The sequence below is a fragment of the Antedon bifida genome, chromosome 4, assembly GCF_963402885.1.
Source record: "Antedon bifida chromosome 4, ecAntBifi1.1, whole genome shotgun sequence".
Taxonomy (NCBI): domain Eukaryota; kingdom Metazoa; phylum Echinodermata; class Crinoidea; order Comatulida; family Antedonidae; genus Antedon; species Antedon bifida.
Genome location: NC_136229.1, coordinates 1,820,426 through 1,836,980, shown reverse-complemented (window position 1 = coordinate 1,836,980; position 16,555 = coordinate 1,820,426). Strand labels below are relative to the sequence as shown.

The window sequence follows — 16,555 nt, the reverse complement described above, 5'->3', positions numbered from 1 at the left end:
TCTGTGCTAAGAAATGCAGTAATGGTGGAACATGTATGGTAAACAATGGCGTAGAAGAATGTGCGACGGACTTTAAGGGTGATAACTGTGAAAACAAAGAATGTACGTAATTCAATTAAATGTTTCAAAAAAATGTATAAAAATATAACCTATATTTTGATGTCCCTTCATTGACAATCCAGTAAAGCATTAATGATTCTTTCAAGGGACGTGCATGGCTTTTGTTACACTGCAAGGCCAAGACGAATACGCTTTTAAAATTCATCGTCTGTTACATGTCCTAGAATATGGAGCAAACTTCCAGAAGAAATTAGACAATGTTCTACTGTGTTTTGGTTGAATTATTACTACTTTCTATGTATTTCAGTATATATGTTATTTGTGTTAATTTTTTAGTAAGATTACTCCTTGCAAATGTTTTAACCTACCGAAAAATATTTTTTCATCCAGTTCTTTCTTTCTGGCAACATTTAAAACGCTACTTGTTTAATTTCCTCTACACTCGTGTGGTGTTCATAACTTGGGGTCAAAGATCAAAAGAGGATTAGTATAGTACAAATTACAGAAAATTGATAAAAGACTACTCCTCCCCACAAATGACATACTAGTAAAGTTTTGTCTTTCGCACATGCGTATTGTTATGATAGTAGTGTATGAGAAAGAGTTTATATGGTGTTCAAAGATGTTGGATCAATTTCGATTTCAATTTTTCGATGGGTAAAGATATTTTCAATTTCATATACAACGTCATAATTGGAATGATAAATTATTGTATTTTACAGCTTCATCAAGTTCAATAGAGATTGCAATAGGATTGTTCTTTGCCGGCATTGTTATTGGACTGTTGGTTTCTGCTGGAGTCATATTTAAACACAAATGGTCTACAAAGGTGCGTAAGAGCCCATTCGGACGTAGCAATTTACACGTGTAATGGTCGCGTGTGGTGTAAATAATTGAGATAAACTTTCAGCAAGATAATGAACAATTTAAATTGCTAGTTTATCTCAAAATGTACACCACACGCAATCATTACACGTGGAAATTGTTACGTACGAACGGGCTTAAAGAAAGAAGAGGACGGAAATAAATTTCCAACATTATACAGAAAGGAAATTCTGCTATAAAAACACTAATATTTTTTTTCAGCAGTAGGTAGTTAGCTGATCTTACCATATCTCGTGGCTCCTGAGAAAATGCAAACAAAAAATGTTGAGTATTTTTTATACAGCGCGAAAATTGAATAAATACTGAGTATTTTGAACTATCGATCCACTGCTAAGAACGTGCAACACAAAAAAATATAGAAATAGAAATGTGACTAACCGATACATAGTACCTTCATTTTGCCTTATTTGTGCTTCGAGATTCCAAGTTTCTAAAAAACTATGGTTGTTCAGCTGAAGTGACGTGCACGCAATGAAGATTAACATCATAAAGTAGTAATTCATTTTTTTAATTTATTTTCATAATTCACAGAAGAAATCGGCCGAAAACGGATTTACTAATTCAAGTAATCCCGATGTAAGTTGTTACATTTACAAAAAACTATATTATATCCTATGCACACCATGTCATCCCTTTCTAAAATAAATCCATCCCTTTCCGATTCTGTTGGTGAACCATTCCTCGCTCACTTTATCATTTACTGTATCCTTATTCTAATGATATTAATAATTATTTAATCATTTCGGATCCTCATTAAGTGCAAGATCACATCCACACTTAGGTATCGCGTTATTAAAACGTTCTAATTGGCTGGGGGTTTTTTTTCAGGCACACACAGACACTGGGGAACTGCATGAATACATGGCAACCATACAGCCAGTTGGCATAGACAACAATGACACTCTGTATATGACTGTAGAAGACACGGTTGAAGAAGAAACAAAGGAAAGGGAAACTGTGTACATTAATGTAAATAAGTCGAAAAAGAAATGAACGTAATTCTGTAAAAGAATTATAATTGTACTATTGTTTTTATTTTTAGCATAAAGCGGTTTTGGGCAATCTTTTTTCATTCATTCATTCATTCAAGTTAACATTTATTTCTTTCAAATCAAAATAACAATAAAAAACATTTCTTTCAATTTACAAATAACTAATGAAATTAAAACAGACTGGAAAAGAAAGAAGTGGTAATACATTTGTTTAAGTTTATAAGTGACGAAGTTTCAAAAAGTAAAATCAAAAGGAAAAACCAATAGAAACTTGTGTTGTAAACAATAACTTGGCATACGTTTTATATTATAACTTTTCTACATATACAGTTTTAAAGCTACGTTTCGTCGTCGTTGTACAGTATATCTCTTCTTTTTATGTTACATGTTTTCAGCTTAGGCAGCATAATACTCAGCAGATTATATTCCGGTGTTTTAAATTTGAATTTGGGAGTATTACAAAATTCTGAGACAAATATGTATTTTCATGTTTATCCTGGATAGATGGGTCACTGAAATCCGAAAATGACGAATTTTTGTTTGCTCGATGGCCAACAATTAGGGAATACGATGAGGATTATCATTGAACTTTGATTAATGAGAATGTGATTGTTTTTCATATTAAATTCATGATCGTCATAATATTCTTATTCAGGTGCACAGTACAAACTAAAATTATAACTATAATTGATGTAGTTTTATTAAAATTTTGTTTTAGAATTTAGGTTATCAATTAGAACATAGTTAATGCATTTTCATTTAATTGTAGTTATCTGTATATTATATTTTACTTCTCTTTACAGATATTAACTAGCTATAGTAGTAGGTTTCACTACATGTAAAAATTGTTATTTCACGGGAACTCAATCAAAATACATTTTGTCTTTCTTCTGTCTTTGCAAAAGGTTACATGATTCAGGGAGATGTATCTCTCTGCCTGATTTAACAGTAGTAGGCCTACAGTATACTGGATTTTACCCGTCACCTACATGTCTAAAATGTAGGCCCGAAGTCCGGAAAGATTTGACTTCGGTATATTCGTAGACTATCAATGTTGTTGACTATTGTGTTGATATTTGTGTTAGAATTATAATGTTACTGTTACTGTTTTATTAAGAATTATATAATTGCACTTATACTGTACTAATAATTGTATTCTTAACCAACTGACGTCACTAAAACACATGGCCTCACTAAAAACAGGTTAAATTAACAGAAGAAAATACAAATGTGATAGCACCAAACATTTAAAAAAAATTATATTATGAAAATGTTATATATAATGGAGTACTTCGATGACGATCAGCATTAACTTTTTAAAAAATGTATTTAAATTTTCAGTACATATGGCAACAACAACAGTAGTTGTATTTTGGAAAGATGCACAATAGAGAGAGAGTTATTAGAAAATTTTATAAGAGGATATCAGCACTTAGGTCTACATAACAACGATGTGCCAAGCTCTCCAAAATAACAAAATACAGAGTACAGTATAGTATATACAATTGTGAAATTGAAATTCACAAGTTAGATTATATCTTTGTGCGTTTTTTTAGTACAACAAAGAAGATAAAAACAATATAGTCGTCTTACAACACTCGACTCGACTAAGACAATTATCCGTAAGAGGGGGCTATAAACAATAGTTGTTATATACAGTACCACACTACAGGAAGGCAAAATGCTCGGACAATCGTTTGCGCCAATTATCCAGTCGTCATAGAGAGCGCTCTTTCGATCACAGGGAATAATATTTTTATTTTATTCATTTTTATTTCAACATTATTTTACGAGTGTGGTCCATCCAGCCTGAAACTGATCATCAGTGACCTTCACAAAAATACAATATGACAAGACATAAACATGCAACAATTAAACATTAAAATTAATAGAATTTATAAAGATTAACAAAATAAAATAATGCACAGAATGATTAGAATCAAAAGGGAAATCAATTAAAACATTGAATTAAATTAAATTGGCCATCTCGGAGAGAAAAGACAGGAAATAGGAAGCAACTAAACAAGGCGACGATGGTTCTTGAGCAACAATTTGAATGAAGAGTAAAATAAAGCAAGACGGGCATCTAAAGGAAGAGAATAAAAAAAAGTTAAAGCATTGAAGCTAAAAGACTGTTTGAAAAGTTCCAAGTAAAGTTTGGAGATAAAGAGATCACGGTCTGCATGCAATGAATCAAGAGAACCAAGACAATCACGCTCAGGTTACCAATACCATTACCTCTGATCATTTTTGTTTATTTTGTCATTTGAACTCGGTTTAATCTTTTATTCCTTATTCAAATTATTCATCAAAATGGTTACTGGCATTCTAATAGTAGGTTACTAACCAAAGTAAATAATTGTACTGGTGATCATTGTCACTTTAAACGTGAGAGAGCATAGAGAGTAGGAAGACATATTGAGGAAACACTGTTTCGTACAAAGTGATCGACCATGCATATAATATTTGGCAACTTTTAAGCAATGTAAATATGCACAATATAAGTTTAAATAAACAACGAAATTACAATGCTCTGATTAAAAGGTAACCAAGTACATTTGTATGTTATTTCCTATTCTCAACGCCAGAGAGGTTTGAAGCTTATTATACAACATAGGGCATATTCAACATTTTTTGGAGCAGCTTTTATCTTTAATGATTAGTTTATCAGGAAGAAAATGAACGCAAACATGCTGGCATTGTTACATTACATTATGTTAAGCCTAACTATAAGTAATGTGTATACAGGTAAGGTATTGAAAAGGTTGTAACCTCATATTTTATTAGCGACCGACGATTGTGCAAAAATGTACGGAAACGTTTCCCCTCATCAGTGTGAAGCTTTTTAAAATGGTGCATATATTTGTACAAACTTGCACCGGTATTCAATTACGTTAATTCTTTGTTTTTAAAATTATCCGAACATCTGAATAGCTGCTGACAGCGTATTATAAATAAAACAAAGTGCTGTGTTTTAGGTGTGTAAATTATGTATTTATAGCTCTGTCTACACTATCAAACTAGTTTGACAAAAATGTGTGATGTGCCCAAATATGCTAGTGATATGCTTAAATATGGTAGTGATATAACATCATCGGCACATCACATTTTTTTGTCACATAAAGTTTGATAGACAGAGTTTAAGCCAGTTAATATGTTGTTCCTTTAGTTTGAGTTTGAAAAATCCGGAATCATGAAGCAGCTTACATCAGATTGCTGACGACACGATTCTGAATTTTGCAAATGTTGGAAATTTTAAGCTTCTTCTTATTCGTTCAGCCATATTTCTTATCGGTATCTACGTTTTCAATGACAACAAAATAAACATCATTTTTTGTTCAGCCCCTCCTGTATGGTCAAATTGCCCGTCAGATATCGAACACAATACAGAACCTAATTCAAATCAAGCGTCGGTCACGTGGACGGCACCAACTGTAACTGATGATACTACACCACAAGAAGGTCTTGTTACACTCGTAATATACAATCTTGCGTTGGCGATTCAAAATGTATTTTTGGTAGGAACTACAGAGGTTCGCCTACTCTGGCCGCATTTTTTTCCTATTAGGAAACTATAGAGGGCCTGAATCCACACACGGAAAACCCTGGAAATAGTTTTCACGCGGTAATAAGCCGCATCTACGTAATAATATATCGTAAATACGTAATGAAATTCAGGTTAGTACATATCGCTCTACAAAAATGTTGTACAATTCTGTAAATGCTACTAGAGACATCAAGACGAGTATGAGTAAGCTCTGAAGTATAAGTTTGTTTGTTGGAAGTCCTCGGTAGTGCCTGTGAAGACACTCTTGTGTTTTAAGCTAATGTAATTGTGCTACTTAGGCATACACATGGAATGTATTGATACGAGCTGTGGAGATTTTTTACTTCAAGCTCACAAGTAAAATGAGTGCACCGTGTAGTGTATTAAGCATCGTGTGGACGCTAATCAGAAGTAACGCGCGCGTATAATTTCATTTTTGACGTAAGTTTCCTCAGACGTAAGGCCGTCTGAACATAAAATAGTTTCTTGATCAAGCAAAGCAAGAGGATGTTCACAGTTGGTCCTAAAGAAGATGGACTGTACTTTACTTAGATCGCAAGATGCACCGTCGCAGACTGAGCGAAGAGAAAGTAATGTTATGCAAAATATTAATATGCGCATGCCCAGTATACGGTATTTGTGGTGGATTTAAATTGGCCGCTGAAGATGATAGCGTAAACAATGATGAATCAAGATGAGATGATTTCTGATAGACTGCTGGTAACCCGTTAGTTTCGTTGCCATAAAACAATCTGTAGAATAGAGCCGAAACGATTTTCACCTCCTCCTAAAATTCGACCGGTCTGTGAGTAGCACTTCCAATCACAAATGTGATATGCAAGTGACTTTGAGGGTGATAATTTGTGAAAATAAATAAATTCAACAAATGTTTCTAAAAATTTATGAAAATATAATTATAACATACTTGAGAAATTGTATAAAAATCAATTAAAGCAATAATGTTATACTCATTGTCTACATCATAATCTTCGTTGTCCAACGGAATTACCAAAGTTATCTATAACATTATTTATAAAATAATTATTTTCGTCTTATAGTGTGTACTAAGCAGTGTAACAATGGTGGAACATGTATGGTAAACAATGGCGTAGAAGAATGCAAATGTCCGACTGATTTTGCGGGTGAAAACTGTGAATGTACGTAATTAAACAAAACGTTTCAAAAAATATAAATATAACCTATACTTACACTTTTGGATGTATCCATTGACAGTCAAATGCAGCAAAGGTTCTGTCAAAAGGTTCGTGAAGGGCGTTTGTTACACTGAAGCCAAGCCAAATAACATACATTCATTTTTAACTTCTTATGTATTTTTGTATATTTTCTCAGAGAAGAGTGTTCACCGGCACTTTAACTATTATTATATATGATTTACGACACAATTTTATACAACTTCATTGTTGTCCAAAACGGAATTAATTATAAATTATCGTGTTTTACAGCTCCATTAATTTCGATAGACATTGCAATAGGATTGTTCTTTGCCGGCATTGTTATTGGACTCTTCGTTGCCGCTGGCGTCGCATTTACATACAAAATGCCTACAAAGGTATGTTAGTTATTCCATGCATGAAATAAAACAGGTCCGTTATAACATGGAGAAATAAGGGTCCTAACTTATTTCTCCATGGTTATAATTACGTGCGTTTTTAATGTAAGTTAATGATTAGCTCAGCTACAAGCGTTTCAGATATAATATTTTGTTAAATGTACAAATATTAGAAATGTGAAAGAGAAAAAATGAAATGATCAAATAAAATTGGTCAAAAAAAAAGGAAAATCTGATATTAAAGCATGCCAGACTTTTTCAGTAATTATGTAGTTACCTGATGATACCAAACCTGGTGAAATGTTTATTTATTTTATTATTTATTTCTTTATTCGAATTCACAAAATAATATGAATAAAAGTACCACAACCCTCAAATTCAATTACATCTGATAACGATTTTTGCCACACCATTTTTCTTTTCGTTTTTTTTTAATTCCTTTCCTTACATTAGTGTACAGAAGAATAGAGATTTGTGATGATGATGTGTGAAATGTTTTTCTCCATTGATAAGAAACTGGTTTTTTTTTTCATTTTTTTAATCGTGTAAAATAAAAAAAATATGAAATGTGACTTACCGTTCATGCATGGTGCTTTCACATTGCCTTCTTGGTGATTCGGGGTTCAAAGGTTCCAAAAAACTACGTACACGCAAATGGTTTATAAATCTAATTTCTTTTACGGACAGAGAAAATAATATAGTTGCATTATTAATTCACAAATATAGATATTATACTGTATATCTCTATAATAAACATTATAAAAGAAAGTGTTTTCAAACAAATCAAATTTGTTTTTACAATTCACTATTCACAGAAGAAACGGGCTGAAACCGGATTTACAAGTGAACAGGATGTAAGTTACTTTACACAATGTCATAAAAATAAATCCAACTTGTCTTCTTTTTTTGTTGATTCATCTCCGACTTTGTCATTTAGGCGCTATATAAATCCAGGATATTATTATTATTTTTTTTTTATATTTATTTATTTATTCATTAACTACTTTGAAACATATATACTTTTTGAATTTTTTTTTTGAAAATTTAAATAAAAGCCATCTGAGCGTAAGGTTCTCCATCATAAGTACATTCTTCTAATAAAATTGAATTGAAATTTACTGTACAACTCTTTATTCTAAACAGTAATTAGACATTCTTTCGTATTTTCCTTTAGGAACGTTCTAATTGCAGGCCACAATTTTATTTTCAGGCACACACGGACACTGGGGAATTGCATGAATACAAGGCAACCATAGAGCCAATTTGCATAGACAATGACATGTATATGACTGTAAAAGACACGGTATAAGAAACAAATGAAAGAGAAACAGTGTACATTAATGTAAATAAGTCGAAAAAGAAATGAACGTAATTCTGTAAAAGAATTGTACTATTGTTTTTATTTTAGCATAAAGCATTACGGTTTTGAGCAATCTTTTTTCATTCATTCATTCAAGTTAACATTTTATTTTTTTCAAATAAAAATAAAAATAAAAAACATTTCTTTCAATTTACAAATAATTTATGACATTAAAACAGACTGGAAAAGAAAGAAGTGGGAATAAATTTCTTTAAGTTTTTAAGTGGCAAAGTCCCAAAAAGTAAAATCAAAAGGAACACCCAATAGAAACTTGTGAACAATAACTTGGCATACGTTTTATATTATAACTTTTTTACATATACAGTTTTAAAGCTACGTTTCGTCGTCGTTGTTACAGTATATCTCTTCTTTTTATGTTACATGTTTTCAGCTTAGGCAGCATAATACTCAGCAGATTATATTCCGGTGTTTTAAATTTGAATTTGGGAGTATTACAAAATTCTGAGACAAACATGTATTTTCATGTTTATCCTGGATAGATGGGTCACTGAAATCCGAAAATGACGAATTTTTGTTTGCTCGATGGCCAACAATTAGGGAATACGATGAGGATTATCATTGAACTTTGATTAATGAGAATGTGATTGTTTTTCATATTTAATTCATGATCGTCATATTCTTACATCAGGTGCACAGTACAAACTGAAATTATAACTATAATTGTTTTATTAAAATTTTGTTTTAGAATTTAGGTTATCAATTAGAAAATAGTTAATGCATTTTCATTTAATTGTAGTTATCTGTATATTATATTTTACTTCTCTTTACAGATATTAACTAGCTATAGAAGTAGGTTTCACGACATGTAAAAATTGTTATTTCACGGGAACTCAATCAAAATACATTTTGTCTTTCTTCTGTCTTTGCAAAAGGTTACATGATTCAGGGAGATGTATCTCTCTGCCTGATTTAACAGTAGTAGGCCTACAGTATACAGGATTTTACCTGTCACCTACATGTCTAAAATGTAGGCCCGAAGTCCGGAAAGATTTGACTTCGGTATATTCGTAGATTATCAATGTTGTTGACTATATTGTTGATATTTGTGTTAGAATTATAATGTTACTGTTACTGTTTTATTAAGAATTATATAATTGCACTTATACTGTACTAATAATTGTATTCTTAACCAACTGACGTCACTAAAACAAATGGCCTCACTAAAAACAGGTTAAATTAACAGAAGGAAATACAAATGTGATAGCACCAAACATTTAAAAAAAAATTATATTATGAAAATGTTATATATAATGTAGTACTTCGATGACGATCAGCATTAACTTTTTAAAAAATGTATTTAAATTGTCAGTACATATGGCAACAACAACAGTAGTTGTATTTTGGAAAGATGCACAATAGAGAGAGTTATTAGAAAATTGAGGATATCAGCACTTAGGTCTACATAACAACGATGTGCCAAGCTCTCCAAAATAACAAAATACAGAGTACAGTACAGTATATACAATTGTGAAATTGAAATTCACAAGTTAGATTATATCTTTGTGCGTTTTTTTAGTACAACAAAGAAGATAAAAACAATATAGTCGTCTACTCGACTCGACTAAGACAATTATCCGTAAGAGGGGGCTATAAACAATAGTTGTTATATACAGTACCACACTACAGGAAGGCAAAATGCTCGGACAATCGTTTGCGCCAATTATCCAGTCGTCATAGAGAGCGCTCTTTCGATCGCAGGGAATAATATTTTTATTTTATTCATTTTTATTTCAACATTATTTTACGAGTGTGGTCCATCCAGCCTGAAACTGATCATCAGTGACCTTCACAAAAATACAATATGACAAGACATAAACATGCAACAATTAAACATTAAAATTAATAGAATTTATAAAGATTAACAAAATAAAATAATGCACAGAATGATTAGAATCAAAAGGGAAATCAATTAAAACATTGAATTAAATTAAATTGGCCATCTCGGAGAGAAAAGACAGGAAATAGGAAGCAACTAAACAAGGCGAAGATGGTTCTTGAGCAACAATTTGAATGAAGAGTAAAATAAAGCAAGACGGGCATCTAAAGGAAGAGAATAAAAAAAAGTTGGAGCATTGAAGCTAAAAGACTGATTGAAAAGTTCCAAGTAAAGTTTGGAGATAAGGAGAGATCACTGTCTGCATGCAATGAATCAAGAGAACCAAGACAATCACACTCAGGTTACCAATATCATTACCTACTGATCATTAATTGTTTATTTTATCATTTGAACTCGGTTTAATCTTTTATTCCTTATTCAAGTTCAAAATTATTCACCAAAATGTTTACTGGCATTATAATAGTAGGCCACTAACCAAAGTAAATAATTGTACTGGTGATCATTGTCACTTTAAACGTGAGAGAGCATAGAGAGTAGGAAGACATATTGAGGAAACACTGTTTCGTACAAAGTGATCGACCATGCATATAATATTTGGTAACTTTTAAGCAATGTAAATATGTACAATATAAGTTTAAATAAACAACGCAATTACAATGCTCGGATTAAAAGGTAACCAAGTACATTTGTATGTTATTTCCTGTTCTCAACGCCAGAGAGGTTTGAAGCTTATTATACAACATAGGGCATATTCAACATTTTTTTGGAGCAGCTTTTATCTTTAATTAGTTTATCAGGAAGAAAATGAGCGCAAACATGCTGGCATTGCTACATTACATTATGTTAAGCCTAACTATAAGTAATGTGTATACAGGTAAGAGTCGACCGACGATTGTGCGGGAAACATTTCCCCTTATCAGTATGAAGCTTTTTAAAATGGTGCATATATTTATACAAACTTGCACCGGTATTCAATTACGTTAATTCTTTGTTTTTAAAATTATCCGAACATCTGGCAGCGTATTATAAATAATACAAAGTGCTGTGTTTTAGGTGTGTAAATTGTTTACTTATAGTTCTGTCTACACTATCAAACTAGTTTGACAAAAATGTGTGATGTGCCCAAATATGGTAGTGATATGCGAGTTTAAGCCAGTTAATATGTAGTTCCTTTAGTTTGAGTTGTATTTGCAAAATCCAGAATCACGAAGCAGCTTTTATCAGATTGCTGACGACACGATTCTGAATTTTGCAAATGTTGAAAAGTTTTAAGCTTCTTCTTATTCGTTCAGCCATATTTCTTATCGGTATCTACGTTTTCAATGACAACAAAATAAACATCATTTTTTGTTCAGCCCCTCCTGTATGGTCAAATTGCCCGTCAGATATCGAACAAAATACAGAACCTAATTCAAATCAAGCGTCGGTCACGTGGACGGCACCAACTGTAACTGATGATACTACACCACAAGAAGGTCTTGTTACACTCGTAATATACAATCCTGCGTTGGCGATTCAAAATGTATTTTTGGTAGGAACTACAGAGGTTCGTTATACTGCCACTGATACAGATACGGAGGTTGGCACATGTTCTTTTATGGTCACTGTCATTAGTGAGTATTGTATTACCATATTATTCCCCAGTTCTACACTGATACAATAGGTAATTGGTCTTTTTTAAATAGTGTGCCGTAGATTGTTATTTTTTGTGACCAAATGCTAATACTTCACGCCTACCCTGGCCGCATTATTTTTTTTCCTATTAGGAAACTATAGAGGGCCTGAATCCACACACGGAAAACCCTGGAAATAGTTTTCACGCGGTAATAAGCCGCATCTACGTAATAATATATCGTAAATACCTAATGAAATTCAGGTTAGTACATATCGCTCTACAAAAATGTTGTACAATTCTGTAAATGCTACTAGAGACATCAAGACGAGTATGAGTAAGCTCTGAAGTATCAGTTTGTTTGTTGGAAGTCCTCGGTAGTGCCTGTGAAGACACTCTTGTGTTTTAAGCTAATGTAATTGTGCTACTTAGGCATACACATGGAATGTATTGATACGAGCTGTGGAGATTTTTTACTTCAAGCTCACCGTGAGTGCACCGTGTAGTGTATTAAGCATCGTGTGGACGCTAATCGGAAGTAACGCGCGCGTATAATTTCATTTTTGACGTAAATTTCCTCAGACGAAGGCCGTCTGAACATAAAATAGTTTCTTGATCAAGCAAAACAAGAGGATGTTCTCAGTTGGTCCTAAGCAACCAAGGAAAATGTTCGTTTACTGTTACAATCAAAGAAGATGGATTGTACTTTACTTAGATCGCAAGATGCACCGTCGCAGACTGAGCGAAGAGAAAGTAATGTTATGCAAAATATGCGCATGCCCAGTATACGGTATTTGTGGTGGATTTAAATTGGCCGCCGAAGATGATAGCGTAAACAATGATGAATCAAGATGAGATGATTTCTGATAGACTGCTGATAACCCGTTAGTTTCGTTGCCATAAAACAATCTGTAGAATAGAGCCGAAACGATTTTCACCTCCTCCTAAAATTCGACCGGTCTGTGAGTAGCACTTCCAATCACAAATGTGATATGCAAGTGACTTTGAGGGTGATAATTTGTGAAAATAAATAAATTCAACAAATGTTTCTAACAATTTATGAAAATATAATTATAACATACTTGAGAAATTGTATAAAAATCAATTAAAGCAATAATGTTATACTCATTGTCTACATCATAATCTTCGTTGTCCAACGGAATTACCAAAGTTATCTATAACATTATTTATAAAATAATTATTTTCGTCTTATAGTGTGTACTAAGCAGTGTAATAATGGTGGAACATGTATGGTAAACAATGGCGTAGAAGAATGCAAATGTCCGACTGATTTTGCGGGTGAAAACTGTGAATGTACGTAATTAAACAAAACGTTTCAAAAAATATAAATATAACCTATACTTACACTTTTGGATGTATCCATTGACAGTCAAATGCAGCAAAGGTTCTGTCAAAAGGTTCGTGAAGGGCGTTTGTTACACTGAAGCCAAGCCAAATAACATACATTCATTTTTAACTTCTTATGTATTTTTGTATATTTTCTCAGAGAAGAGTGTTCACCGGCACTTTAACTATTATTATATATGATTTACGACACAATTTTATACAACTTCATTGTTGTCCAAAACGGAATTAATTATAAATTATCGTGTTTTACAGCTCCATTAATTTCGATAGACATTGCAATAGGATTGTTCTTTGCCGGCATTGTTATTGGACTCTTCGTTGCCGCTGGCGTCGCATTTACATACAAAATGCCTACAAAGGTATGTTAGTTATTCCATGCATGAAATAAAACAGGTCCGTTATAACATGGAGAAATAAGGGTCCTAACTTATTTCTCCATGGTTATAATTACGTGCGTTTTTAATGTAAGTTAATGATTAGCTCAGCTACAAGCATTTCAGATATAATATTTTGTTAAATGTACAAATATTAGAAATGTGAAAGAGAAAAAATGAAATGATCAAATAAAATTGGTCAAAAAAAAAAGGAAAATCTGATATTAAAGCATGCCAGACTTTTTCAGTAATTATGTAGTTACCTGATGATACCAAACCTGGTGAAATGTTTATTTATTTTATTATTTATTTCTTTATTCGAATTCACAAAATAATATGAATAAAAGTACCACAACCCTCAAATTCAATTACATCTGATAACGATTTTTGCCACACCATTTTTCTTTTCGTTCTTTTTTAATTCCTTTCCTTACATTAGTGTACAGAAGAATAGAGATTTGTGATGATGATGTGTGAAATGTTTTTCTCCATTGATAAGAAACTGGTTTTTTTTTTCATTTTTTTAATCGTGTAAAATAAAAAAAATATGAAATGTGACTTACCGTTCATGCATGGTGCTTTCACATTGCCTTCTTGGTGATTCGGGGTTCAAAGGTTCCAAAAAACTACGTACACGCAAATGGTTTATAAATCTAATTTCTTTTACGGACAGAGAAAATAATATAGTTGCATTATTAATTCACAAATATAGATATTATACTGTATATCTCTATAATAAACATTATAAAAGAAAGTGTTTTCAAACAAATCAAATTTGTTTTTACAATTCACTATTCACAGAAGAAACGGGCTGAAACCGGATTTACAAGTGAACAGGATGTAAGTTACTTTACACAATGTCATAAAAATAAATCCAACTTGTCTTCTTTTTTTGTTGATTCATCTCCGACTTTGTCATTTAGGCGCTATATAAATCCAGGATATTATTATTATTTTTTTTTTTATATTTATTTATTTATTCAATAACTACTTTGAAACATATATACTTTTTGAATTTTTTTTTTGAAAATTTAAATAAAAGCCATCTGAGCGTAAGGTTCTCCATCATAAGTACATTCTACTTAGAAAAAACTCTTATGTTATTATAATGATGTATCTTATGAAAATAAAATTGAATTGAAATTTACTGTACAACTCTTTATTCTAAACAGTAATTAGACATTCTTTCGTATTTTCATTTAGGAACGTTCTAATTGCAGGCCACAATTTTATTTTCAGGCACACACGGACACTGGGGAATTGCATGAATACAAGGCAACCATAGAGCCAATTTGCATAGACAATGACATGTATATGACTGTAAAAGACACGGTATAAGAAACAAATGAAAGAGAAACAGTGTACATTAATGTAAATAAGTCGAAAAAGAAATGAACGTAATTCTGTAAAAGAATTGTACTATTGTTTTTATTTTAGCATAAAGCATTACGGTTTTGAGCAATCTTTTTTCATTCATTCATTCAAGTTAACATTTTATTTTTTTCAAATAAAAATAAAAATAAAAAACATTTCTTTCAATTTACAAATAATTTATGACATTAAAACAGACTGGAAAAGAAAGAAGTGGGAATAAATTTCTTTAAGTTTTTAAGTGGCAAAGTCCCAAAAAGTAAAATCAAAAGGAACACCCAATAGAAACTTGTGAACAATAACTTGGCATACGTTTTATATTATAACTTTTCTACATATACAGTTTTAAAGCTACGTTTCGTCGTCGTTGTTACAGTATATCTCTTCTTTTTATGTTACATGTTTTCAGCTTAGGCAGCATAATACTCAGCAGATTATATTCCGGTGTTTTAAATTTGAATTTGGGAGTATTACAAAATTCTGAGACAAATATGTATTTTCATGTTTATCCTGGATAGATGGGTCACTGAAATCCGAAAATGACGAATTTTTGTTTGCTCGATGGCCAACAATTAGGGAATACGATGAGGATTATCATTGAACTTTGATTAATGAGAATGTGATTGTTTTTCATATTTAATTCATGATCGTCATATTCTTACATCAGGTGCACAGTACAAACTGAAATTATAACTATAATTGATGTAGTTTTATTAAAATTTTGTTTTAGAATTTAGGTTATCAATTAGAAAATAGTTAATGCATTTTCATTTAATTGTAGTTATCTGTATATTATATTTTACTTCTCTTTACAGATATTAACTAGCTATAGAAGTAGGTTTCACGACATGTAAAAATTGTTATTTCACGGGAACTCAATCAAAATACATTTTGTCTTTCTTCTGTCTTTGCAAAAGGTTACATGATTCAGGGAGATGTATCTCTCTGCCTGATTTAACAGTAGTAGGCCTACAGTATACAGGATTTTACCTGTCACCTACATGTCTAAAATGTAGGCCCGAAGTCCGGAAAGATTTGACTTCGGTATATTCGTAGATTATCAATGTTGTTGACTATTGTGTTGATATTTGTGTTAGAATTATAATGTTACTGTTACTGTTTTATTAAGAATTATATAATTGCACTTATACTGTACTAATAATTGTATTCTTAACCAACTGACGTCACTAAAACAAATGGCCTCACTAAAAACAGGTTAAATTAACAGAAGGAAATACAAATGTGATAGCACCAAACATTTAAAAAAAAATTATATTATGAAAATGTTATATATAATGTAGTACTTCGATGACGATCAGCATTAACTTTTTAAAAAATGTATTTAAATTGTCAGTACATATGGCAACAACAACAGTAGTTGTATTTTGGAAAGATGCACAATAGAGAGAGTTATTAGAAAATTGAGGATATCAGCACTTAGGTCTACATAACAACGATGTGCCAAGCTCTCCAAAATAACAAAATACAGAGTACAGTACAGTATATACAATTGTGAAATTGAAATTCACAAGTTAGATTATATCTTTGTGCGTTTTTT

The 16,555-nt window shown here is 31.7% G+C and overlaps 3 protein-coding genes across 4 annotated transcripts in view; all 3 read left to right on the top strand.

The window, feature by feature from the left end:
• LOC144840393 (uncharacterized) overlaps positions 1-16,555 on the top strand; it is a 41,871-nt gene that overhangs the window by 3,510 nt on the left and 21,806 nt on the right. The gene's annotated exons all lie outside the window — the stretch shown is intronic.
• On the top strand, positions 36-9,434 carry LOC144840854 (uncharacterized). The gene is made up of 5 exons (XM_078696901.1): positions 36-102; positions 783-889; positions 1,477-1,521; positions 1,774-1,984; positions 8,461-9,434. Exons 1-4 carry the CDS (start codon positions 36-38, stop codon positions 1,936-1,938), a joined length of 384 nt encoding a protein of 127 aa, XP_078553027.1. The 3' UTR covers positions 1,939-1,984; positions 8,461-9,434.
• Positions 4,490-16,041, top strand: LOC144840417 (uncharacterized). Of its 2 annotated transcripts, none has more exons than XM_078696227.1 (6): positions 4,490-4,685; positions 11,628-11,885; positions 13,100-13,198; positions 13,505-13,611; positions 14,428-14,466; positions 14,866-16,041. In XM_078696227.1, exons 1-6 carry the CDS (start codon positions 4,616-4,618, stop codon positions 14,962-14,964), a joined length of 672 nt encoding a protein of 223 aa, XP_078552353.1. In that variant the 5' UTR covers positions 4,490-4,615; the 3' UTR covers positions 14,965-16,041. The 2 variants fall into 2 exon arrangements, with proteins under 2 accessions (XP_078552353.1, XP_078552354.1); XM_078696228.1 differs by lacking the exon at positions 4,490-4,685 and adding an exon at positions 11,009-11,146.